The sequence below is a fragment of the Callorhinus ursinus genome, unplaced genomic scaffold (assembly GCF_003265705.2).
Source record: "Callorhinus ursinus isolate GAN/ISIS: 27379988/994484 unplaced genomic scaffold, GSC_fseal_2.0 scaffold10, whole genome shotgun sequence".
Classification (NCBI taxonomy): Eukaryota; Metazoa; Chordata; class Mammalia; order Carnivora; family Otariidae; genus Callorhinus; species Callorhinus ursinus.
The window spans coordinates 66,287,276-66,310,993 of NW_027397072.1; the positions used below are offsets into that span (position 1 = coordinate 66,287,276).

At 50.4% G+C, this 23,718-nt stretch overlaps 1 protein-coding gene across 7 annotated transcripts in view; it reads right to left on the reverse strand.

The window, feature by feature from the left end:
- Nucleotides 1-1,048: 1,048 nt before the first annotated feature.
- EML6 (EMAP like 6) overlaps nucleotides 1,049-23,718 on the reverse strand; it is a 273,045-nt gene continuing 250,375 nt past the window's right edge. For 3 of the 7 annotated variants that reach the window (XM_073897700.1, XM_025868832.2, XM_073897702.1), the window contains 14 exons: nucleotides 20,383-20,461; nucleotides 17,758-17,887; nucleotides 16,215-16,313; nucleotides 15,012-15,185; nucleotides 12,010-12,218; nucleotides 10,988-11,145; nucleotides 10,219-10,333; nucleotides 8,493-8,681; nucleotides 6,829-7,001; nucleotides 6,235-6,397; nucleotides 4,516-4,619; nucleotides 3,692-3,845; nucleotides 3,183-3,283; nucleotides 1,049-1,542 (listed from right to left, as the gene is read on the reverse strand). In XM_073897700.1, the coding sequence (XP_073753801.1) occupies nucleotides 1,518-1,542; nucleotides 3,183-3,283; nucleotides 3,692-3,845; nucleotides 4,516-4,619; nucleotides 6,235-6,397; nucleotides 6,829-7,001; nucleotides 8,493-8,681; nucleotides 10,219-10,333; nucleotides 10,988-11,145; nucleotides 12,010-12,218; nucleotides 15,012-15,185; nucleotides 16,215-16,313; nucleotides 17,758-17,887; nucleotides 20,383-20,461 (1,873 nt within the window). In that variant the 3' untranslated portion in view covers nucleotides 1,049-1,517. Of the gene's footprint in view, nucleotides 1,543-3,182; nucleotides 3,284-3,691; nucleotides 3,846-4,515; nucleotides 4,620-6,234; nucleotides 6,398-6,828; nucleotides 7,002-8,492; nucleotides 8,682-10,218; nucleotides 10,334-10,987; nucleotides 11,146-12,009; nucleotides 12,219-15,011; nucleotides 15,186-16,214; nucleotides 16,314-17,757; nucleotides 17,888-20,382; nucleotides 20,462-21,381; nucleotides 21,391-21,590; nucleotides 21,626-21,905; nucleotides 22,734-23,718 lie in introns of those variants that run through there. The other 4 variants (XM_073897704.1, XM_073897701.1, XR_012379830.1 and 1 more) reach the window with 4 other exon arrangements.

The following is a 23,718-nucleotide window of genomic DNA, read 5'->3' on the forward strand; positions in this document are numbered from 1 at the left end:
TAATGTAAGGCATTCATAACTGGGCATATAAAAATAGCTTCATGAGTGATCTAATCCACTTTAGAATGCAGAAGCACTTCTGGGGTAAATGTTAGTCTGTTTAACTGAAAATGCTTCATTTCACCCTTCTCTAAACTGACAACTGCCAATAGCCAGGAACTCAAGCCCCAGAATTTTGCTTCACTGACGGGAAGGACTAATTGGCGTCTGTGTGCTCAGAGTCCTCGGTCCCTCACTGGCCTTCCTCGAGGCGTATGTGGGCCGCCCCTCCTGGGGTCAGCGGTGAGCCACGTGTAAAGTGTGACTGAGGCAGGGTAGGGCTATCTTCTGATTGATATTGTCCAGGTCACATTTTCTGTCATCCAGCCAGCTCTGAGGAACTCTTAGGCTAGCTTATTTTGTTTTATAATCTTATCAAATATTGCTTGGGCTTAGGAATTTGTTCAGCAGGGTTTTTTTTGTTTGTTTGTTTTTTTCTTTTTATCTGGACTTGACCTATATAGCTCACCTGAACAAATCCATGGGGTCAAGTCAGTCCCACTCTGGGGGGGGGAGGGGGTAGACCCAATGCAGCCTTGGGTCACCTCATGTATTACCATTTTAGGATTAAGGGTTCATCCTCCTAGACCCACTTGATCTTTTTTTTCCCCACCCCCCCTTCTATTTTGTAGTAGAGGTTTATTTTACTTCTATTTGGATTTTGTAGGTTTGGCACTGAACAGCGAAAACCCATTTCTACCCCCTCCCTCCTGAATTTCAGTTTCCTTGCTGCTCACCTGCCACTATTTCCCAAGCAGGTAACCGATGTCTTGCATTTAGGAAGCTGGGACATAAACACATGACATGGGTGACAGACCAGGAATCTGTTAAGGGTCCTGTAGCCCTCCTCAGTTTTGAAGTTTTAGCACCATATGTAGAAAGGAGAAAATCTGTGGGAGGTGAGACAGCCCACACAACTGGAAACTTTCAAAGGCACTTAATGGATATAAAACTCTGCAAATGAAACGTTAAAAAATTAAGTTTCTCAACTTGTTTATACATGGCTCATTTGGTTTTGAAAGCTAAATGTGGAGAACTGAGGCTATCGGTAGTTCTAATGCTTAGGTGCATCTAACTGAAGCGGTCTTGTTCAACTCATTGGTAAAAATGAACATTTTTAAAGTATATAGAAACAGAATAGCAAAACATCTTTTGTAAAAGTTCTGATGCAAATTAAAAGCTACATATTGGTTAGGGTAACTGAGGCTTTAAATTCTGTCAGTGGGCTACATGGTCAGAGAGGATTTTTTTGTGTCGTGTCACGAACAGAGGCAAGCACTCCTCCCATGTGAGAACTGACCTTCCGGGCAGCACAGTTCCGCAGAGGATGGGGCGGTCACCCCGCTTCGCTGGCACGTGGTGCTCGTGTGGCCTGCAGCGCTGTGGGCACGCGGCAGCTGGTGGCACGGAGGGGCCCCGGCATGCCTCCGCGGTGGCTGGGGGGCGGGGAGCAGCAGCGAGCAAGAGGTTTCTGGCATTTACAGACATCGCCACACAAACACACTGAAAAAGCAGACCAGACATTGATCTTGCATGGCTGGACATCATCATTCTGTCAAGTAACCAAAAGCAATCTTACCAAGTGCTCCAGAATCAAGCTCAGGGGATGTACCGGACGTTGTGATTTCCATCTCTAAAGACGAACCAGGGAACTTGCCGCCAATTAAAGATCTGCTTCTTTAAAATGGCCTATTGGTTTTTGTTTCGTTTGGCTCTTTGGGCAGCCTGAGTGTGCTGAATGGAAGGACCTTGGCACCTCGACTTCACACTCTCCCGTTACTGCTGAAGAGGTTTTATCAGCCCCCCTTGGGTAGGAGAACCCTTGCTAGTGTTGGACATAGAGCCAGGGGTCCGAGTACGCTCCCATGGCTACAAAGGCCCAGGGGCCATGCAGTTTAAAGGTTACTTCTAAGCCTTCTAGAGTCATCAAAAGTCACCTCCGATCTCCTGCACCGGGGTGACCAGTTCACTTGGCCTCTCGTTGCTAGCTTGGTGGTGGTCTGGCAGGCACGGCCCCGAAAGGGGGCATTCAGGGGGGCCCTGAAGCGGGGACAGGCTGGCGGTAGGACCTCAAGGGCGCTCAGTGCCGGCTGCTGTCGGCTCGGCAGACCCGAGACCGTGCCCTCCCCCCGCCCCGCAGGCTATCAGAAAGCACCTTTGGGGGCCGTTTTCTGCACCATCCTTCTGGCATTCTCTACAGAGGCCTTTTCCACAACCTCTCAGACCAGTGCATTGCTGGTCTGGATTGCTCTATTCTTCATCCCACCCCCCAAGCATTTTGCTTGGGCTGAAATGAAACCAATATTCATGTTGCAGTAAAGCCCTTGAACTACGTTAGAGGTAGAGAATGAGAGTTGAGGAACGACCTCGTCCTATTCGTCCGTGACCCAAAGAAGGGATGCCCTTGGAGGGACAAGAGAAAGGGGCCTTGGAAATGCTGCAGAGGCTGAGGTCATCTCTGGAGCAGGCTGGCAGGGGTCCTTCCAAATCACTGGAAGGCCAGTCATGCCTCCCACTGAACCCTGGGCCTTAACACAGCAGCAGTTAAGGTCAAAAGCAGCCCCGTGCAAATAGCTGGTTGAGGTTCTCCTGCTACTAACTAGCACTGGGCCTAATGGCTTCACTTCTCATCTGACCTCATGTAAAATTGGGGAACACCCTTGTTTCTCAGGGTGACTGAAGCTTACTACTATTTTTAAAGCTCTCTTGGTTGTGGATTAATCATCCATCTTAAGAACGCTGGTGATCAGCTGGAAGTTAGGAGTTAAAAGACCTACAGATCGAGGTCATTTTAACCTGATTATAGGCAAGGATGCCACGGGCTGCCTGGAATCAGCCATCTTGGGTCCCCCCCGCCCCCCCTGCCTCCCCCATCCACCCGGCAGTGCTCAGAGTAGGAATCATGCCCTCCCCTTCTCACCAGTCCCAGGACAGCTCCAGTGGGGACATGGGCCCATCAAGTTTGGGGTTGGGAGTCATCAGAGACTAAAGACCATACTTGAAAAGTCCTTGTCTTCATTGGGACATCAGCCCCTCCCCATGTCCCTGGGAGGGGCTGACCCCCAGGACACCTGATGTGGGGACGGGGGCAGGGAGTACCGGCCAGGCCCGGGGAATCCGAGCCAGGTCAGTCAGGATCCTACCTGCAGTCATCTCCTCCAGTGCTGACCACATACTTGTCGTCATGAGAGAAGCGGATGTTCGTCACGTGAGCTGAGTGGCCGAAGTAACGCTTATGTTTGGCCTGTGAGCCGAAGTGAACAGAGAGAGCTGAGAGACCCTGCCCCTCCCAGCAACCACAGACCACTTCCGGGACTCCAGTCTCCCCCTCCCGGAATCATCGTCACTCCGGCCATTCCCATTGGCTCTGGACGTTTCTTTCAGCCAGCCTTTCGCTGACTGGCTTTCCCGTTCATTCTTGCCCAAGGTGGCCAATTTGTACACCTCCCATCCTCCCTTCCCCTGGCTTCCGGGACCTCTCCTTCAGAGGGAGATGCAACGGTTAGGGGTCACCAAATCTCCACAGGGCCAGAACAGGGTTGCTCTTGTTCTAGAGTCTAGATGGCCGTCTCAGTGTGGCCCCACCGCCTGCGGTCTGCAGAAGGAAAGAGCCCGGAGGCAGTGCACGGAGGTTACTCTGAGGAAGACTCACAAATTTTTCTGTGCATGGAAAATCAAAGAGCTTCACTAGCCCAAAGTCATCCCCGGTGACAATGTTGAGGCCAGCATGGGTCACACATGCGCAGTTGACATCAGCCTTGTCTGCATTTCGTGGCCAGATGCCAATGACTTCGTCCCCCAGAACGCTGTTTGAACAAGACGAGGTGTCAGCAGGAGACGTAGGAGAAGGCTTCCCGCAGTCAGGCACCCTCTCCCGGGGGTAAGAGGGAGAGAGGGCTATTTTGCGTCCTTCACTATGATCATGTGGCTCTTCTGTCCCCTCCTGGGGGACACTGGGCACTTACCCTCGATCTTACTGTTCTGCTGTGCCCCAGTCCCTCACACCCCAGAAGAAAAGTCACCCCCATCCTTGACTCTCTTGGCCCTCCGGTCCTTCCCTCGGACTGTACGCCTGCTTAGGCGCCCTCAAGCTCACAGCCTGGTGGTGACCTTTCCCTTGAACTGGCAAGGCCGTCTTTCTCATCCTAAGTGGCTCTGCCTCCCAGCGCTGCGGCCCGGGCCTGAGTCAGGAGCCCGGAGACCATTTCCCTTTGCACTTGCTGGGTGAGGTTGGGCCCTGGGACCATTACACAAAAGGAGGGATTTTGCATTTCAAAAGCCGACGCTGGATCAAAGCCAGTGGCCCAAACTGGTACCGAGAAGCCTTCCAAGCCCTCCCTTGCCCCCAAGAAAAGACAAGACAGCTCCATCTCTGAGCTTCTTCACATCCCGGCCACATGCAAACTTGGAGGCCGAGCCTGGCACAAGAGGCTCCCTTGTGACCTTTTCCTTAAGAAGCTGTTTTCCTCCAGTCACCTTGTCCATGAGGCCCAGGTGATCTTCTCGATGACCATGGCTTCAGTGACCTGCTTCCCCAGGGGGACCTCATGCACCTGGCGCTTGTAGGCTCCTGTTGACACCTGCAAGCAGAAGGCAACCAAGTCCATCAACCTTCTCTCTAGTTCAAAGGGCTCCCCTTTCGGTGTGCTGTTTCCCAGAACACCAGCCAAGCCTCTGGATCCCCAGGACTTTTCAACAAATCCAAGTTCAGCTTGAGGCTGCAAAGCCTGTGGTCAGCCTGCAGCAAAAGTCATGGGAGCAGGACATTTTTCCATTCCTTTTCTAGCTCTTTTCCAAAGTCCTAAGGCAGTGGTTCCCCAAATGTGGTTCCTGACCACAAGCAGCAGCATCTGGAAAGTTGCTGGAAATACAAATTCTTGGGTACGCCCGCACCAGACACTGTGAGGGTGGGGCCCGGCAATCTGTGCTTTAACAACACCTCCAGGGGATGTCTAATGCTCCAAGTTTGGGAATCCGTGTTCTGGGAGAAACAGGTGCTTTGGTACAGAGGTAGGCAAGTGTTCTCACGGACAGCCACTGACGTAGATGATTTCTGAAGCATCTAGGACCTGACCTTTTCTTCTTTGAGAATATCCGAGGGGGAGATAGCCATTTTCCAAAAACTCTCCAGCCCCTTCTACCCCCATGGGTGCCTCTCGGCTGGCCACCCTGCGTTTTCCTGCTGTGCATGGAATGCGCCGAGATCTTCCCCACCTCGGGGCCTTTGTACAGATGGCCCGGAAAACTGTTCCTGCCTCTCTTTGTTGGCTAACTCCTACACAGCCCACAGGCCTCAGCTTAAGTATCACTTGTGCGGAGAGGAAGTGAATCTAAATTCGGCGCCTGTTAAGCGCTCCCACAGCACCCTGTAGTTTTCCTTCCCAGGACATAATCACAGTTTGTAATTATATGTATATTTTGTGATCATCTGTTGAACGCTTGTCTTCTCCATTACAGGGCAAGCTCCAGGAGAGCAAGGAGCAGGCCCACTCTGTCCACCCAAAAGCCTAGCAAGGTGCCTCGTTCCGTAGATACTCCCCTGATGAATGGGTCCCCTCTCATTTCACAATGGGTATCCGACTCCAGGCCGGCTCACTAACGCCTAATATTTGTTCAGAGTGCTGGATAAGACATCATTCTCTTTTCAGCTCACAGTCCCTAAGGTGGGACCCCTCTTCGTCCCTTCCCACCGTCTGTTCCCCAGGAGAGTGAGGAGCCTCCACTCCAGGCCCAGAGTTCAGGTCCCAAGTGTGGATGGGCCACACTACTGAAGAAGCGGAACTGAAATGACCACGGATAAGAAGCCACACAGGCTCAGGTACGGCCCCAGGGAACCCGAAGCTAGGAGGCTTTGACGGGGAGGAGGTGGGGGGAGGCTAGAAGTGGATTAGGGCTTATGCTGCCTGCATTTCTTACTGAAGGACAACTCCACTTTTTAAAATTCTAGTTCTTCAACATTTTTAAATTCTCTAGGCCTCTGCCCTTTCCTTAACCAAGTCGGGGGAAAGTAACAGTACTGACCGGGTTCCTATGAAGAGGAAGTGAGTACACAGCCCAGCACAAAGCAAGGACTCAATTACTTACTGTAAGCCGTCACTGTTGTTGCTGTGGCTGGCATTATTCCTATTAGTATTAGTAACATTATTATTATTATTATTCTTGGTTGCCTCGGAGCACAGCAGAGCTGAAACATACCTGGATGTATCTGCCGTCCGCTGAGAAATCCATCTGAATGACAAAGCTTGGAATATCTTTGCAGTAGCCAATGCGATTCAGGCTTGTGCCCTGAGTGAGGTCATAGAAGTCAACTGTGTGTTCAGAAGAACCAACAGCTAAGAATCTGCTGTCTGGGCTGATTCTAGAAAAAGCAATCCAAGAGCATGGTCCATAAGAAGGGCTGTTTGGGCCGGTCAGGCATGAGGTCGGCTCTGGGAGGGGCCTCCCAGGCTCGAAGGCAGGGAGATCTCACTTCATGACTCACACATGGTTACCTTCTCTGACATTCTAGGGAATTCAGCCATTTCTTTGGATCCTAGCCCAGGACAGTAAGGAAATGGATGCAGCCTTAGGTAGAATGGCATGGTACATGTAGTTTTTACTTGGTAAAAACTCTCATGGAAATTAGCAAAGACATGTCTGAGAGTTCACGTGTGGGAGAGAGTCTCCTTCCACAGCTGGCTCGCTGAAAGGGACCCCCTCACAAATGAGTTCTTCAGTCCAGCCCTGGCCCTGACCCTTCCGGAATGGGAACCACCCTCCTTCTTCCTGCCCAGACCACCTGCTATGTACCTGATATCTTGGATAGCAGATTTCCGGTCTCGTTTTTTCCCCCAGACTTTGAGACTGTTCACCAGCAAGATGACAAACTCCCCATTCTTCATGCCGATGGCCACCATCTCCCCATCGGGGCTGTAGGCTGCACACCTGGCTGCGTGGCCCAGGTTCACCTTGTTGAGCAGCTTCTACATTGATACAGAGTAACAGTCCCTGAGCCCCCGGCCGCCTCGGCTGGTCGCCCAGGGAAATCCCGCACCCAGGCCAGAGCGCTCAGGCTGTCTCTGGCCTGCAGACCTCTTGCTTCTTATAGGAACCATGCCCGAGTAGCTGTGGCAGCCAGGATGTTTGAATTAGAGCCGCTTGGAGACAACACGGATCAGGGCAGAGGCTGCTGAAGTTTTCTGTAAGGGGTTTGGTAGTCCATACTGTAGGCTTCACGGTCCATATGATCTCTGGCCACCATGAGCTCTGCCAGTGTGGCACCAAAGCAGCCACAGGCGCCTCGTAACCCACGAGCCTGGTTTACTTTGTAGAACAGGCAGCAAGCCGGACCGGACCCTCCGGCCCTAGACTGCACCCCCTCTTGCTCCGGGAAAAGAGTTGGAGCTTCCGCACCTGGTGGTTCAAATCCCGCGTCCTGGCTGTCACTAGCCCGGTGTGTTTGCGTCAGTAACTTCCCCATTTTCCCATTGGAAAAGAAGGGAGATTAATACTGCTTGTGCAAGATTGCTGTAAGCATTAATGATCGTGCATATGAGACATCTGGTGTGTAGCAGGTACTCACTAAATGATGGCCATTGTTAATAATAAACACAGCAAATAATTAGGAAAATTAACGTAAATACAGCAACCATAGTTAGGCTTTTGCATATCTGTTCTTTGATCCTCACACTAAAAATATGAAATATTTACTGGCTATTTTGTGATGAGCCCAACTATTTTAATTATTAGAACTTAAGTACCTTTTTTTTTTTAAAAAAAACTTTTTAAAATTCTTTAGAGAGAGGAATCTTTAAAATTCTTTAGAAAGAGTGTGAGTGAGGTGGCAGGAGGCGGAGGGGGGCGGAAGGAGAGGGGGAGAGGGCATTCTGAGCAGAGTCCATGCCCGGCGTAGAGCCCGACGCGGGGCTCAATCCCACAGCCCTGGGATCAGGACCTGAGCCGAAAGCAAGATTGGGACACGTAACCCACTGAGCTACTCAGGCGCCCCTCACTACTTGTTTTAATAGCAGATAAGACTTGGCAACAATAATTTTCTCCCCAGACTACTCTTTGCTATTTTTTACTCAAGATGAATTTTTTAATTTTTAATTTTTTTCCATACTCCAAGAGGAACTTTGGTGGGATTTTGATTGACACGTTCCATTTGGAAACATCTGATGTTTTAAATCATTCTTGGTCTTCCCATCCAGGGAAGACCTATCTCTTTCTTTTTAAGGCTTTGTGGACTTTCTATGACAAGAGAAAAATCATTTTCAGATTATTCCTGTACTGTAGTTATGGATGGATACGCAGCCAAAAGACAGACGGACTGGGTGTGTGCTGGCTGTCCAACTTAATGGCTGACCTGCCACATCGCGCATCTCTGGCCTGACCCTGGCCAGACCTCTCCTCCCGCCAGGCTCCGGCCAGACCCACCTGCGGGCATCCGAGCCCGGGCAGAGAGGGCCCCTCACCTTGTCAGCCAGGTCCCAGATGCGGGCCGTGCCGTCGTTGCTGGCAGAGATGAAGATGTCCTTGGAGGGGTGTGTGGCCAGGCCCCAGATCTCCCCTTCCATGTGTCCATCAATCAGGATGTTGGAAGCAGCATTTTTTTCACCAACTTCAATTATTTCTCCATCTTTGGTTCCTACTAAAATTTTTCCCTGTTGCAATAAAAACATTAGAAACAAGACAAATACTGTATGATCCCACTCGTATGACTTACTAGTCCAATTCACAGAGAAAAGTCAAATGGCGGTCGCCAAGTGCTGGTGGGAAGGGGAAAGGGGCGTGAGTACTTCACAGGTACAGAGTTTCAGTTCTACAAGATAAAAAATGTTCTGTGGGTGGACGGGGGCGATGGTTGCCCAGCAACGGGAATGTACTCACTACCGCTGGATGGCACACCTAAAAATGGCGAAAGTGGTAAATTGTTATGTTATCTATATTTTGCCACAATTTAAAATGAAATAATTTTATCATCTACTCGCTCTCTAGGGAGTGCTCGATTGGCAGACAAATAGATAAAGATAGGTAAAAAAGGAGATCTGTATTTTAAAGAATAACTTCAAGAAGAACACAATTAGAGCAAACTGGGAGTGGCTCTGCCGGCCACGGCACTACCGCGGGAAGGGCTGAGAGGGTTCTGTTGTTGACTCAGTCGCCCACCTTACACGTCACCCCTCACCTCCCGTTCTCCCTCAGCCGTGGATGAGAACAGAGCCTCCATCATCGGGTCTCTCTGCAAGAATATTCCACGACAGCAACCTCACTACAGAGCTGGGCAGCCAGTTTCTGCTGTTGGACAGCTCAGGTTCTTCCTAAATTCTCCCTCACACACTGAACAAAAATGCCATCTCCAGATGAGCCCCACATTCTGGGCCTAGCTCCGCCTCACCTCCCAGATGTCTCATTACCCTACCGGATGACTGCCATTGATCTATTTAAAAACAAAGTTCTCCATTCCTAATTATGGAGACTCCAAGTCATGTCTGCCTTTTTTTATGGGGTATATCCTGAAGCCAAAGCAGAGGTTAAGATTTATTTTCAAGTACCTCAGAATTTCTTGGGGAGTTAAAAAAAAAAAAAAAAAGGAAAAAAGGAACACACGTGACTAAGATTCTGATTTGGCAGCTCTGGGCAAGAGCCTGGACATCCATATTTGAACAAAACACAACACACCAAGAGACCAACAACAAAAAAACCCAACCTCGCACTTGTTTCTGAGACTCAGCCCAGGTATGACTTGAAAACCTATGGCTTTGCATCACAGTTTGATGGCCGCTTCCTGCCCCCTTACTGCTCGTGTAACTGTGGGCATAGGCAAATTATCGACTATCTCTATGCCTATAGTAATAATATTATCTGTAATAGCAGCTAACATCCACTGAATGTGGCTATGAGGCAGGCGTAAGGAAAGGCACCATGCATTATAATGCATGTGACCCTCACAACGATGCATGTGCTGGAACAGAAAGGTTAAGTAACACACCCAAGGTCACACAGCCAGGGCTACTCAGAAGAGTCTGCACCTGGGTCTGTTGGATTCTGCTAAGCCAACTCCCCACGGCAGTTCGAGTCCCACCTCGGAGGCTGGTTCTAAGGATTCAACAATCCAGCACAGGGAAGGTGTCCAGCTGCACTAACTCTCACTTGGGCCCCAAGGGGACAGCTGGGGGTAGACCGGCCCCGCCCACTCACTTTGCCCCGGCACACGGAGCGCACACACTCCACCAGCTGGCCTGTCTCCAGCTGGAAGGCCCGGCAGCGCTTCATCTCCTGGTCCCACAGTTTCACGGCACCTCCTTCTTTGGTCCTAAAAAGGATCAAGAGGCACTTAGCATGTTGGCCCTTGTCCTAAGACTTGCCTGTGACACGCCAGGCCCCCTGTCCCTATCATCAAGGTCACAGCCACTGGGGCCCAGCAGGACAGACCCTCCAGGGTGGCCTCTTTCTCGGCCCCACCGATGGGTGGTTACAACCATTTGGACTGGCAGATTTCCTAGAATACTTTCAAAGGCCACTATGGTAGAAGGAGAGGATTGCAATCTAAAAAAATCAAACCATGTTTTTATCAGATCAAACATGAAGAGAAATGCTTCTCTGTTTTTCTGCTTCATTTTCACATCTCTGTTCCTACGGGAACTTCTCTCCCCTCCTCCCCAGTCTCCTGCCCCCCAAAGAGCTATGGAGAGGAACACTTGATGATCAGCATAGTCACTCGGGTCTATCCAAGAATACCTCTCTGGATTTTAAACTACCATGAAACCACCTCTCCCCATCTCTGATTTGTACTTCTGAAAGGTTTGACCTAGGGCCCTCTTGGAGAGAGGGGAGACTGATCTCCCTGCTGCAGCAGAAAAGATGGGAGAACGAAAAGCTGCATTTTCTCCCAGGGGCAAGTGTTTCTGTCACTCTCTCCCAAGACAGTAAGAGAAGCCCAGCTGTCCTCAGGGGAGTTTCAGCTTACGGCCGCTCTTTGCCACCGGTCACTATGAGTCCGTCCCGAAGGGTTGTGTACATTGTGAAGACGGGGCCTGTGTGAGCCTTGGCCACCAGCCGGATGAGGAAGTGGTCCTTCCACACGTAGACGTCTCCATTGATGGCACCCGTGAAAGTGAGGTTGTTCTGTAAACAAAGGGACACCTTCCACACCAGGACACTCACAGCAGCTCTCAAGAGGGCCCCCTCCCAGCCACCTGCTCCTTGCTTCGGGAACCAGAGCTAGAGAATCACAAACACACGCTTAAATTGACCTTCCATGCTAAGGAAAGGCAAAAGACTTGACAGGAGACCACGAGGCACATATGATAAGAAAATCACTCAGCCCTGAAATTCACTCTCCTGAGTTGGTCTGGGGCATTTGACTTCCCCACTGTGTGCATGTCTGCATGCAAATGAACTTCCATCCTGGGAACCAGCCCCAGATGACTGCAGAGTAAGGGGTGAGGGGCAGGACTCCAGCCCAAATTTTCATGGGCTTGGGAACAAGGTACGTAAATCCACACCTGCAGGACCAAGACTTGGCTGGGTTTCAGAATGTCCCCAGGGGAGCCTGCATTGACTGAGGGTGCCCCACAGCCTACGCAAGGGGTCACTTGGGGCATCTGTGGCACAAGAAGGCTAGGAGGAATCGGGAGGCTGTCCGGGGAGGAATCGGTCCCAAACCGTCTGCACCTGTCTAACTCAGGCCTAACAGGCTTGCAAGTCAGTCTGCCTTTAGAATGACGAAGCTCCTGCCCTAAGTGAGTGTGTGTGTGTTGGGGGGGTCCTACCTTTTCTAATGAATATTTCAAGGGTAAAAATAGGGAAAAATACAGTCAATTCACCTGTCTGTGCTAAGGAAAGGGAATAATGGTTGCAAGTAAGCCAATAAAGGAGAAAATGGGGAAATTGCTTTCTTGTTGCTTGCAGCTTTGTGGCTATAGGTGACCCCCATGCCCATGCCCGGGGGTCAGGGTCCCCTCTCAGGAAGCTTCTGCTGGAACTCACAGCACCGAAGGCCACAGAGAGCATCGTCTGCATCTTGGCAGCTTCCATGGACCCGATGACCCCTTTCTTGTAAAGCAGGGCGCTGCCTGCCAGGGTCCAGAACTTCATATGTTTGACCCCGACGGACACAAACTGGGTGTCTGAGTCCGGGCGAAATTCCACCACAAATATGCGCTCCAGGTGACCCCCTCGGCTGGCAACCTTGGCGCCTGTATGGGTGAGAGATTCTGGTGAGAGGGGGGTCCTCCCACACTCCGGGCCAGGCACTGAAGCGCAGCTCACTCAAGATGGCTCTCCATCCCAGCAAGGCCCAGGGTACCCTGCAGATGTTCCTTCTTCCTCAACAGCACCCTCCCCACCTCAGACACTGCTCTCAACACCTTATAAAATGGGAACTCTTATTATCCCCAAATTACAGATGAGCCAAACTGAGGCACCAGGAGGTTAAAATAACTTTCCCAAAATTGCTCTACAAATAAAAGGTGGAGCTGGGGTTGTCTGAGGACAAAAGTTAAAGCTCCACAGATGAGTCAAACACATAAATGGGGTTGAGGAAAAAACTAATAATTAAGTATAAAAGGTAGAATTTTTAAACCCAAAAACCATGAAAGAGAAAGGAATGTGAAGGACTTTTTTGAAGAACGTAAAAGTAGAGAATCTTGGAAAGAAAGAACTGTCTAAAGGAATGGGAGTCTCCAACTACACTCCAGGGGAGGGTTCAGCTTCCCGTGGGTGGGAATCCTGTGGTGAGTTCAGACACCAGAAGTGGGGAAATGAAGGGTGCCCTTTGCCGTTTTCTCATATCTGGAAGCTTCCACCCCTGGGGCCAACCCTTCCTGCTGTGTTCATGGGGGCCTGGATGTGGCTTATGGGGGTGGAGTGGGATGGAGGGTTATGTTAGAAGCACTGCCGCTCTGGAAATTTCCCAGACTCTCTCTCTTCCGCCTTGAGAGTACACTTGAGTGGTTTATTTTGCACCTTCTTCTAAGCCACTGTTTGTTTTTTCCTGGTCTTACTCCAGGGACCCTTCTAATTGTAGGCATGCCTGTGTCCTGCCTTGCAGTGGCTTCTACTTTGCTCAGAACAAGTTTCATTCAAGTATCGAGGACCTGACAATGTGCATTTTATATAATAAGCTCATTTTGTACTCAACTTTGTTTCTTAGCTACACACACATACACCTGGAGTTCCACAAAAACAGTCCTCCAACAAACGAAGAATGAATAATATGCTAATGGTAAGAAAAATGTAGATAAACCACTCTCAAAACTGTATCATCTGTAAACAGGACTTGAAGTGAAGGAAAAACCACACACAATCGGCTCAGATGAGCTGGTGGTTGGTGACACAACATTAGACATTATTACTGGCTCAGAACCCTTCTGCAGACACCCAAGGGCTGGTTCCAACAAAGACAATGGGAGAAAGTTCCCCAAGAGAAGGCTTCTCTTGATCATGTTTTAAAAGCTTACTTAAAAGTCCCGGCTCTCCCAGTCCCCCACCCCCCGAGCCCCACTCCCCCACGGGAGGTCAGAAGGCGCCCCGGATGAGCAGGAGTCTGGGCTGGGGCAGGGCTGGAGCAGGTGGCTATCCAGAGGGGCAGATGGCAGAAGGGAGGAGAGTGGGCCTGGACTGAAGGACTAGCCTGTGCACGGGGCCCAACAGGACAACTCTCTTCCAAGGACCTAGGCATGGACTTGGTCTTGGCCACTGCAGACGGCAGAGTTCGTGCCATAGAAGAAAGGCATAATGAAGCCAGTTAGGCCCTCGCAAGAAAGGGCTTTATAAGAGATTTCCAGCAGTGGGTGGGCTGTCTTGGGAAGTGACGTGGGCCATCTTCCTGCAAGTATTCGGCCAAGGATGGGAGTCAGTCTGTCAGGAGGGCACTTGCAGGGACTGCTCTACGGGGGGGATCCGGACTGGTCCTTCCAATGCTACAAGGCTATGAGTCAATAGTTTAAGACCCTCGATGTTTCATCAGGAGCTGAGTCTATTTAAGACCAACTCGACATGACAGGAAATGAAGCTGCATCCCCAAAACTTAGATAATGGGGCCATTTGGGCACCATGCACCAATGAATAAGAAAATGAGAAATGGATGGGATAAGATGAACGAGTCTCATCATAAAAGTTTGCAGGTTCCCAACCTCTTTTTCTCACATGGGGGCTCAGGAGGGATTGGAACTTAGCTCCCAGCTCTTTCTAGCTCCCTCCATGGGGAGGTGCTGAGATAATGAATCTCTAGAAGCCCTGAATTGGAGAAGTGCCACTTCCGTGCGTGCCTGGCTCAGTGTGCCCCAGATACAGGCTGCCCGGCTGGAGACAGACCTCATTAACGTCCTAATTGGATCTGTTCTGCCAACCTGAGAATACACTCAAAAGATTACACATCTTTGATTCTAACATGAACATAAATTTAGTAGCAGCCTGTGTGTGTACGTGTGTGTGTGTGTGTGTGTGTGTGTGTGAGTGTGTGTGTGAGTGTGTTGGGAGAAGGCAAGAAAGAAATCCTGTTACGTTAAATGTAAACCTTGATTATAAGGTGAATCCCCATTTCGAAAAAGTTAAAATGCCAAAAAACAAAAAATTTTAAAAAAGTGTTTCTGAGCCCATGGTGGTAAAATCCTGCCCCAGTTCCTGTAATAAGGCAACCAGGGTGACAAGGCGGCAGCGGGATCTGGAGGTCATGGAAGGAATGTCAAGGACATGGACATTTGGGTGGGAAGGGAGTTAGGATGGAAATGGAGGAGGCCACGGTCTTCCGCCTGAGGAGGAAGGCTGCTAGCAGAGAGTGCCCACAGAACCTTCATTCAACCAGCCTGGGACTGCCCTGGCCATGGGGTCCAGGGGTCTGGTGGGCAGTTTCTCCGGGATTCTCCGGCTTCTGCCGGACCCAGCAGCAGTGCCTACGGTGGGCTGCAGAGTGGGGCCCATGGAGGTTTGAGCCCCACACACAGCACAAGCAAGCCTCCCGGAGGAACAGACGGCCTAACTCCTTTTACCTTCCTGCCAACGCCAGACGGTGATGGTGTGCTCAGGGTCCACTCCCACCGACACCAGGAGCTTCCCGGTGGCACTGAAGTTGATGTAATTCACCCCTTTCGAGTGGAAGCACCGCAGCATCGAGAGGGTGTGTTTGGTCATGGCGTCCCAGATGTGGATTGAAGGCGTCGTCCCTGAATGTGTGAGGCATGACACAGAACTGAGGCCGGAGAACGGGGGGGGGGGGTGGCGTGGCCAAGGCCATGCTTAGGTTCACCCCAAAGTCTTTTTAAGACCATCATTCTGGGGTGTTACAGTTACTGGGCTTCAGAGACCTCCAGCCCGACAGGGCCAGTGGTGAGAGACGATGAGACACATGTGCCGTGCTTTTAGAGCCGGAGGCCAAGGGGGCATTTACGTCCAGCACACGCACTTGTGGAGGGGTTTATACAAAGGAAACTGGTGAGCTCAGTGATTTGTATCCGCAGTTTCGCCAGATACAATCAGCAAACGCGACACAGCGACATGACTTTGCTGTGCAGATTCCAACCACTCACGGATGGAGCAGCCTTACCTGGGGTCTCCGTCATACCAACTGCGTTGGGTGGACAATGGCAATGAGGAAGCGTCAAGGGAAGACAACAGCTAAAATAAGTCACGTTTCTAATAGCGAGGCACTTAGCAGCAGCATCGGGAAGCTCCAAATTAAGCTTAGAAATGGACATGGGTTCAAGGAACACAAGCAGTGGATATGTTTGTAAAGACTGCCTTTGAAATGACAAAGTTAAAAAAAAACACAACACAACACAACCTCTCACAAATGTGAATCAGTTCACATTTGTCCTTGGCAGTTCCCCAGGGTGCAGAAGAGCCAGGCACGCAGACTGCAAGCTGCCCTCACCAAGCACAATCCCAGACTACAGACGTGGGGCTCTTTATCTGACCCCTGGCGTCTGAAAAACTACCCCCACAAGCCCACAGGGCTGGGGCACCCACTTATTGGGAATATCAGGCTCTGGTCTGACTTTACGATCCCTCAGAATCACCAATCACTGGATATTTCAACCCAGACGACACAGATATATTGGGGACTCCAAAGATAACAGCCATGTCGAGAAAGAGTAGATGTCAGCAACCCGCCTGCTCCCTTTCCGGATGACTGCCCATCAGGCAGTGTCCCTGCTCTGCTGGGGGAAAGCTCGGCGACTGCGGGACGCTCCTACCTATCTGGCTGGTGGCCACCACATTTCTGTACTTGGGGTGCTGGTTCACCGTGAGGCAGAGGATGTCATCCGTGTGCTCGAGGTAGAAGCTCTGGCTCCCTAGGGGCAGACATGGGAGGGTGAGTGGGGGCGGGGGGGCTGCAGACCTCTCAGGGCAACCCCGAACTATTATGTAGCATCTGCAAAAGCCTTGTAAAACTGAGCGGTGAAGGCTCCAAGTTCTCAATTTTAGAATCATGCCTGGGGAGCTGGGAGACCTTTTTTTTACATTTACAGATTCTGTTCCAGGCCGGGCAGAAGAGCTGGGGTCTATTCTCTAGCACTTGCCGGCCCCTGCTGCCCGTGGGGGTCCAGAGCTCAGTCCAAGTGCAAGGCTCCCAAAGGTCCAAAATGATAAGGGAGATACTACCTAACTGAGCAAAATGGCACCACTTACTCAACCGAAAGGGAGGGCTGTGGAATAGGAAAGTAATCAGGGACTCTCTTTCACATCCTCCTTATTTCTCAAAGCGCCAATCCACTTGGGTGCCTAGACAGCACAGGTAAGGTCTTCACCCGCTCATGCCCTCACTCAACATATGTCACAGGAGGTAGAAAAAAGGACAAGAAATATGTTATCATCGGCTATGACAAATGGGCTTGCCGACTTCCAAGGTGGCCACTGTAAACCCATTCAAAGGCCCAAGAACTAAGAGGTAGATGATGCCACTGGTAGACAAAGAAATAGCACGTTGCTACTAAAGTGCTAATATGTGGCTACACGAAAGAGAAAACATATAGAAAATTTCAAGGCCGTTCTTTCCAAAAAAGGCAAATCATTATGTGCTCAGTGACTTCACGGTCTAAAAATGTATGCATAAACAAGCGTGCAGACTTGGGAAGGAGCATAAAAATTTGAAAAAAGAAAGGGGGTCTGTTTTAAGATATGAAGCAAATAAGGCAAGACGTGAACACATTTAAATCTGGTGGCAAAGATATGGGTGTCAAATTAATTTCTGAACGCTCCTTTCAGCTTGCGGTATTTCTTTTTCAACTTTTTGTTCGAGTCATCCTACAGTGAAGGGACATTTGGGGTGATTTGCTTATGCTGTAAGAGTTCTCATTCTTCTGGCTAACCAGTCAAAGCAAGCCAAACTTGAAAATCTGAGCTGCTAAAATACTGGTCACTGTGAAAAATTAATGAGCAAAGTTCCCCTGGGCTCCATTCTTGGTAACCGGCCGCAAGGAATTTCTCCACTCCCCACACCCTCTTTCCAGCTCCTGCCCCCCCTCTCCCAGCCTCTGAGCAGCTGATGGAAACGTGGACACCTCCCTCCGAGGGCTGGCAGCAGGGTGTTGTTAGAGAGGAAGAGGGCTTTGACCTTTGAACGTGGGCCTCCACACTTTCTAGGACCAAGTGATTCCAGGCTGGAATGGAGAGGAACAGCTCCCACAGGCCGAGAAGGTGCCAGCTCCTGGGCGTCTCAGGAGGGGGAGGCACACCCGGGTGGGGGGGGGCGGGAAGCAGAGCCTGCCCTCAGAGGGGGCCCCGGGGCCGCGTTACCCGTGGCCAGGTTCTGCAGCACGCCAGCCGCCGCCGTGTGGAAGATGATGTCCGCGCCGTCATTCAGGTAATGCAGGTTGTTGCGACAGTCGAATCCCCTGTAGCCAAACACGTGGTCGAGAGCCAGCTCCTACATCCCCACACACAGAGGGAGTGGCCCTCAGAGGAAGCAGGAGCAGGGCCGCGAGCCCGCGCTCTGGGGGCAGCCAGCCCCTCACCTCATGGGGACCGCGCGGCCGGCTGGACAGCCGACCCCAAGCCCAAAGCGTCTCGCTTCTTGGCTAGCTCAGGAGAAAACGCAGCCCTTTCTTTAGTTCCCTGAAACGCTAGGGGGACTAGGCTCACATACAGAATTACAGGCAGTTTTCTAAATAGGCTAGATAAGCTTCGAGGCTCTCCAGGTGAGTCCAGGCCTACTGATTTGATGCCCTACAGAGGTCACCTGGAAGTTTTGTGTCCGTACCTGGGCAGGCACTCTTTAGGGGGAGCCGAATGGTCGCCCGGGGGTTTGCTTTGATTCCCACGGATGCCACTGGGACTGGCAGAATATCGAGGCAAATGGCATGCTCATTCTGTTGCCTGGTGCTTGCCCTACAAAGTTCCCACATCATTTGCATTTTTTTTTTCAACAACAAGATACTGTTCTGGGTTTACAGTCTTTCTCTTCTTCCCATCTTGTCTTCCATGACAAAGAGCAGTGGCCGATTAAGACCAGATCAGTTATTAATGTGATTTGACACACATGTACCGTTGGCAGCTCTTCTGTGCCAGGCACGGGGCTGGTGGGTGGGATACAAGATTAAGAAGGTATGGGTCCCTTTTTCTAGGTTCCCTGATTTCTCTCTCTAAAGCCCATCAGTTGCAAACATCAAATTGTCCTAAAATACCATAACTCCTCCTTACTCCAGAACATTCACTGACTTTCACTGCATTTGGGATAAAGCCCAAACTCCTAAGCTGGCATAATTACCCCTACTCACACATGCCCTGTACCCCTCGGTCAAGCTGAATTGTCTATTTAGCCCACTTATCATGAGCTTTCCCATTTTTATAAATTTGCTTTTTGAAATCTCCCTTGCCTAGAGAGCCCTTCTCTTCCTTTCATCTCCGCCTTCTCCCACCCCCATGTCTCCCAGAAGCTGCATGTGTAATATGTGACCCCTCATCCTAGTGGACACTGAGTCAAACGGGGCCAGATGGTTTCTCCCAGGAATTTAGAATTGAGGACACTGGTAGGCTTGCCTGTCTAACTAAGTGAGGAGATATAAACTCAGGGGCTGGGTCATACCCATCATCTACCAAAATAGTTCAAGAAGTCTGCAGAAAAAGAGAAGAATGCATCAGACATACAGGGCCCTGGTGGGCAGAAAGAGGCACCATCTTGGTTTGTGATGGCTTCTCAGCTTCTGGATCCTGTCTTTTCCTAAAGCTCAGCTGCATCTTCTGACCTGTGCTCTGTTCCATGATAAATACCCCCAATTAGTCCTCCTTTTCCAATAAAAAAAATTTTTAAGATGGACTCTTCTGTCCTTAGTGAGTTCACAGTGTGGTAGGAGGGACAGATGACTGAGAAATAATGGCGGTAGCGTGTGTGACAAGGGCAGTGGATGGGGGGTGTGTGTGAAGGAGTGTAAGAGGGTTTAGGATGAGGAGAATCAGGGAAGATCGCACAGAGAAGACGCTAGAGAAGACCTTGGAAAGACCAGGGTGTGGGGAGGCAAGAGGCAATGCCTTCTAATACACAGGGTCCTGAGGGCCCACCCCAGCATCAGAGAACATTAAGTAATGGGTTTGGGGACTGGAGATTTGACGTGCGGTGGCAAATCACAGGTGCTGAAGCTGGAAGGCGGCTCCTGGTTAAGGTTTTGAAACCAGGCACTTGAATCCCCCGGGCAGGGTGGGAATCTCCCAGGTCTTAAAGCTGTGGTGAAACTTCAAGAGTTGTATTTTAGAGCTCGAACTCTGTGGGCAGCAAGATGTGTCAGAGAGGCAGGGGACTCTGAAGGCAGAAACAACAGCTAGGAGGCCTCTCTTAGAGAAGAACAGGTCCACAGAGCGGCAATCCTTAAGTAGGAACAACCGAGTTCAAATCTCTCTCTACTCCCTAGCTTGGAGAACTTGAGCATGGGACCTAATCAGCCACTTAACTTCTGGAAGCTGGTGTCTTTATCTGTAAAATGGAAACAATAGTACTACCCTCCTCACAGGTATGAGAGGTGCATGAAATACACCTTGGGAAGTACGTACACAGTCCCCGGCTCACCGTGAGAGCTCCCACAACATTAGAGACAGTGAATAAACTCGCGCTCCCCCCTGTGTCTCCCCTCTTCTCCCCTGAGGGGCCTAGGTCTGGGGGAAAGGAGTCAGGTTCGAAGGACATGGGACATTTGCAAGTTAGTACTGACAGGACCCGGTGACAGGGCTGAAGGAACATGACCCAATGGTTGTGATTCCCTGGGTTTGGGGCCACAACGCTATGTAGGAGGGAGAGAGGACAAAAGAGATCCAGCAGGTCCATTCAGGTTTACTAGAAGGTACCTATGGGACACGCAGATGGTGATGTCCACCAGGCAGGTCTTAGGACACTGATATCAGATTAAAAACAAAATAGTTTAACCTCCTCACCTCAACCAGTTTCTTTTTTTTGGTGATATTGTTCTTCTGGAGTTTCTCAGGCTGGGGAGCTGCTCTGCTAACGGGCGGTCTAGAACAGAGAGGGACCAAAAACAAAACAAAACAAAACAAAACAAAACAAACAAACAAAAAAACAACCCAAAACATAGTGTTGAACAAAAGGCAGCAAGAAGGTTGCTGGTCCAGTGTGCTCAGCTAAGGCCAGTGCCAGGGTCCCCTCTCCCCTCCCCCCACGCAGCAGACCCTCCACCTGGGTTTGTCTGTCCTGCTTCCTCCTTTGCTCCCCCAGAAAGGGTAGATTCTGACATTAGGGGTCCCAGATGATGGGGGAGTAGATTTAGATGCACTGGGGTGGGCTACACCACACCTAAAGCATCGTAGTCAGGGATCAGGCTCTCTACCTCCTGGGAGCCAGGAAGAACACAGGAGCCAGAGGGGCTGATTTTCAAACCAAAGAGGAGCCTAAGAATGAGAAGGAAGAGGCTATGCTTTCTGAAACCACCGGCCATTTTCCAGGCAGGAATGCGCCTACGTTGTTCAGAATTAGGTGGTCAAAGATCGTGGCATGGTGTGAAGTGGGACTTACAAGTCAGGTGTGGGAACGGGCCCAGATGGCCAAGTGCCCAGGTCATTCTCGATACACAAAAGGGCAAGTGGGAAGTATAGGGAGAGAAGGCAGAAAGAATGCCCACTTGGCCCTACACCTTGGGGTTATGGTTTACCTTAAACTGACACCATCATCCCAAAGTTTGCCTTTCCCTGCTCAATTTTGGCTCTGGGCCTCCAAATTTAGCTAAGAGACTGTATGATGGGTAGGCTCTCCACTCTTACACCAGTAGGCCAACTTTTTGTAACGTGGGGTTCCCTTAAATCAGACTTCCCGGAGTTGAGGACATGGGGGATGAGTGGGGAGAGACCTGTCCCAGCTCCCGCGGCAGGTTCCAAATCCACCAGTGACTGCTCTTGGGCTATGCAAAGAGAAAGGATTACCTTGATCCCCTTGTAAGCAGCAAACAAAGCCAAGTGAGAAACTTAGTACAGTTCAGAGCCACATTAGCAACCACCTCATTCATGCACAAGCATTATCCAAGTGAACAGACATTCCTGTGTGGCACAAACCATGCTTCCCGGGCATGCCAGCAAAGAACTAAAACAGAAATGAAAGAGTGCACCAGTCTACGAATTCAGAAAGCTCATACCCTGGCGTCTCTGGGCAAACTCTGCACTAAAGCGCCTACAGAATAGGGAGAAAAAAGGAAGCCTTGTCAATGCTTCCCGCACGCTCTCGGCGACTTTGTGAATGCGCCTGGGGACTCGGCTTATGTGAGAGTGTGCTGGGGAAAAACCTGTGGTCAGAGAAACAATCACATCCTCCTGGATGTCGCTGGCGGTTACGCACAATGGGCGCTTTGTTTCCGACTCAAGTTCGACTCATAATTTAGCCTAAGAATTCCCAGTGTTTCTTGGTCGGGCAGCTTGCCTGCTGGAATGGCTTGTGTTTTTGTGCTGGGGCAAAAACAAGTTACCTTTATTTTCTGAGAAACTCTTCAATCCAAACAGGTTATGTAATCATAAGTGATAATTGGACCAAATGGTATTATTATCTGCGCTGAAGAATAGGGAGTGAGCACATCTCTGCAAAACGACACCCCCGGCTGATGTCATTTGCTGCCAAATTGAGCAAAACCGGGAGGCTGGGGGCATGCCAGTCCTCGCAATTAGACACTTCCTTCACATTAATTATCACTTCCCAGGACATCTGCTCTTTCTTCTGTTTTAGTGGGACTTTCAAATGAAATCCGTGGGTTTCTTCTTTCACCTAAGAATGTTCAAGTGTGTGACAAAAGCAAGCCGAGGTCTGAGATGGGGGCAGGAGGACACTGGGGCTACAGCGTGGTTCAGAGGCAGAATTCGAGATTAAACACAGGGCTCATTTTCGGGGTACACACAGGCTGTATAATATGCTCCATATTATACAGTGTATACGAAGTACGCATACAAGCACAGACACTGCGTATTTATATATACACGAGATTGTATATATATACACATAGAGGCAATCCGATGCTTTTTTTCACCTCGATTTTCAGTTAAAAACTGAAAAGTAAAGCAATCTCAGAATGTTTCTTTCTTATTTCACAAGCATATGTTTATAGCTGTATTGCTTCAAAACTGAAGATGAGAGGGGCAAAAGGAAGAAACCTGCATGGTGGCAAATTCAGCGGATTGTAAGTATAGACCCTTGGCGGTTGTGGATTCTGCATGAACGCTTAGTACTGGATGCTCATCGAACACCTGGGCTTTTCCAGAGTGCTGTGAATACTTACTTGACAATTCCCTGCCTCCAAAGGAAAGCAAGTTAAAACACAATACAAGCATTAAAGGCTTCTTTCCGGGCATCTATAAACAGTGTTCGTAACATCAGACGTGGGAGGAACTGCCAAAAATCTCAAACACAGCCAAAGGCTGGAGGTTTGGCATTTTTCAGCAGATCTAAATCCTTCCAGATTCAGATTCCATTGGAAATGTGACTCTGAAAAGCTTTGCTGAGGTGGGAAAGAGTAGGGTGCATGAGAACATTCACTCACTTTTCAGTCCAATAAACTCTTTATAGCTGGCTGTCCCAGCTGGTACTCAGGACAGGAGAGCCAGGAAGGGAGTGAGCGCAGTGGGGATTAGCACAGAGACATGGGAAGGTGAAGAGCCTGGGGGGGGGGGGGGGGGATCCCAGAGGGGGGGAAGGGGCCTCTGGAGGCAAGTGGAACTTTGAAGTCACTCAGGGAAACAAAGAAGAGAGTTTCCACTGGGCAAGAAACTTGAGGGAGCCTGGCAAAAGAGCAAACGAACTGGATAATCAGGAGAGAGGACTACGGACAGGCTTGAGCTCTGAGAGAGTAGAAGAGAAGCCTTGCCAATGAAGACAGAGCAGAGGCAAAAAGCCAAGGGGAGGCCTGTGGCCTCGGGCTTGTGACTGGGTGTTAAGTAACGAGGTGGCAGTGTTCTTGTGTGGCACTGGGGGGCGCAGGCTGCAACACCCACCCTTGCCGGTGGGTAGTCCCTACTGCACAGCCCCATGGCCTCTGTGGAAATGGCACATTCCTGGGCAGGGAAGGACCACGAGGTCAGTTGGTGCTGCAATCCTGTCGTCTGGCAGCTGGGCTGCTGAAGAGAAAGCTTAGGCTCACTTGAAGACTTGTGTGGTCTTCCCAACACGAGCTCTCACCCCACAGAGAGCCCCCCAGAGGTGGCCAGGGCCCAGTGTTCACCCCTTTTTGCCCCCTCCCCAGGGTGCTGGTGGGGCAGAGCACATGATGACCTGAGATGCAC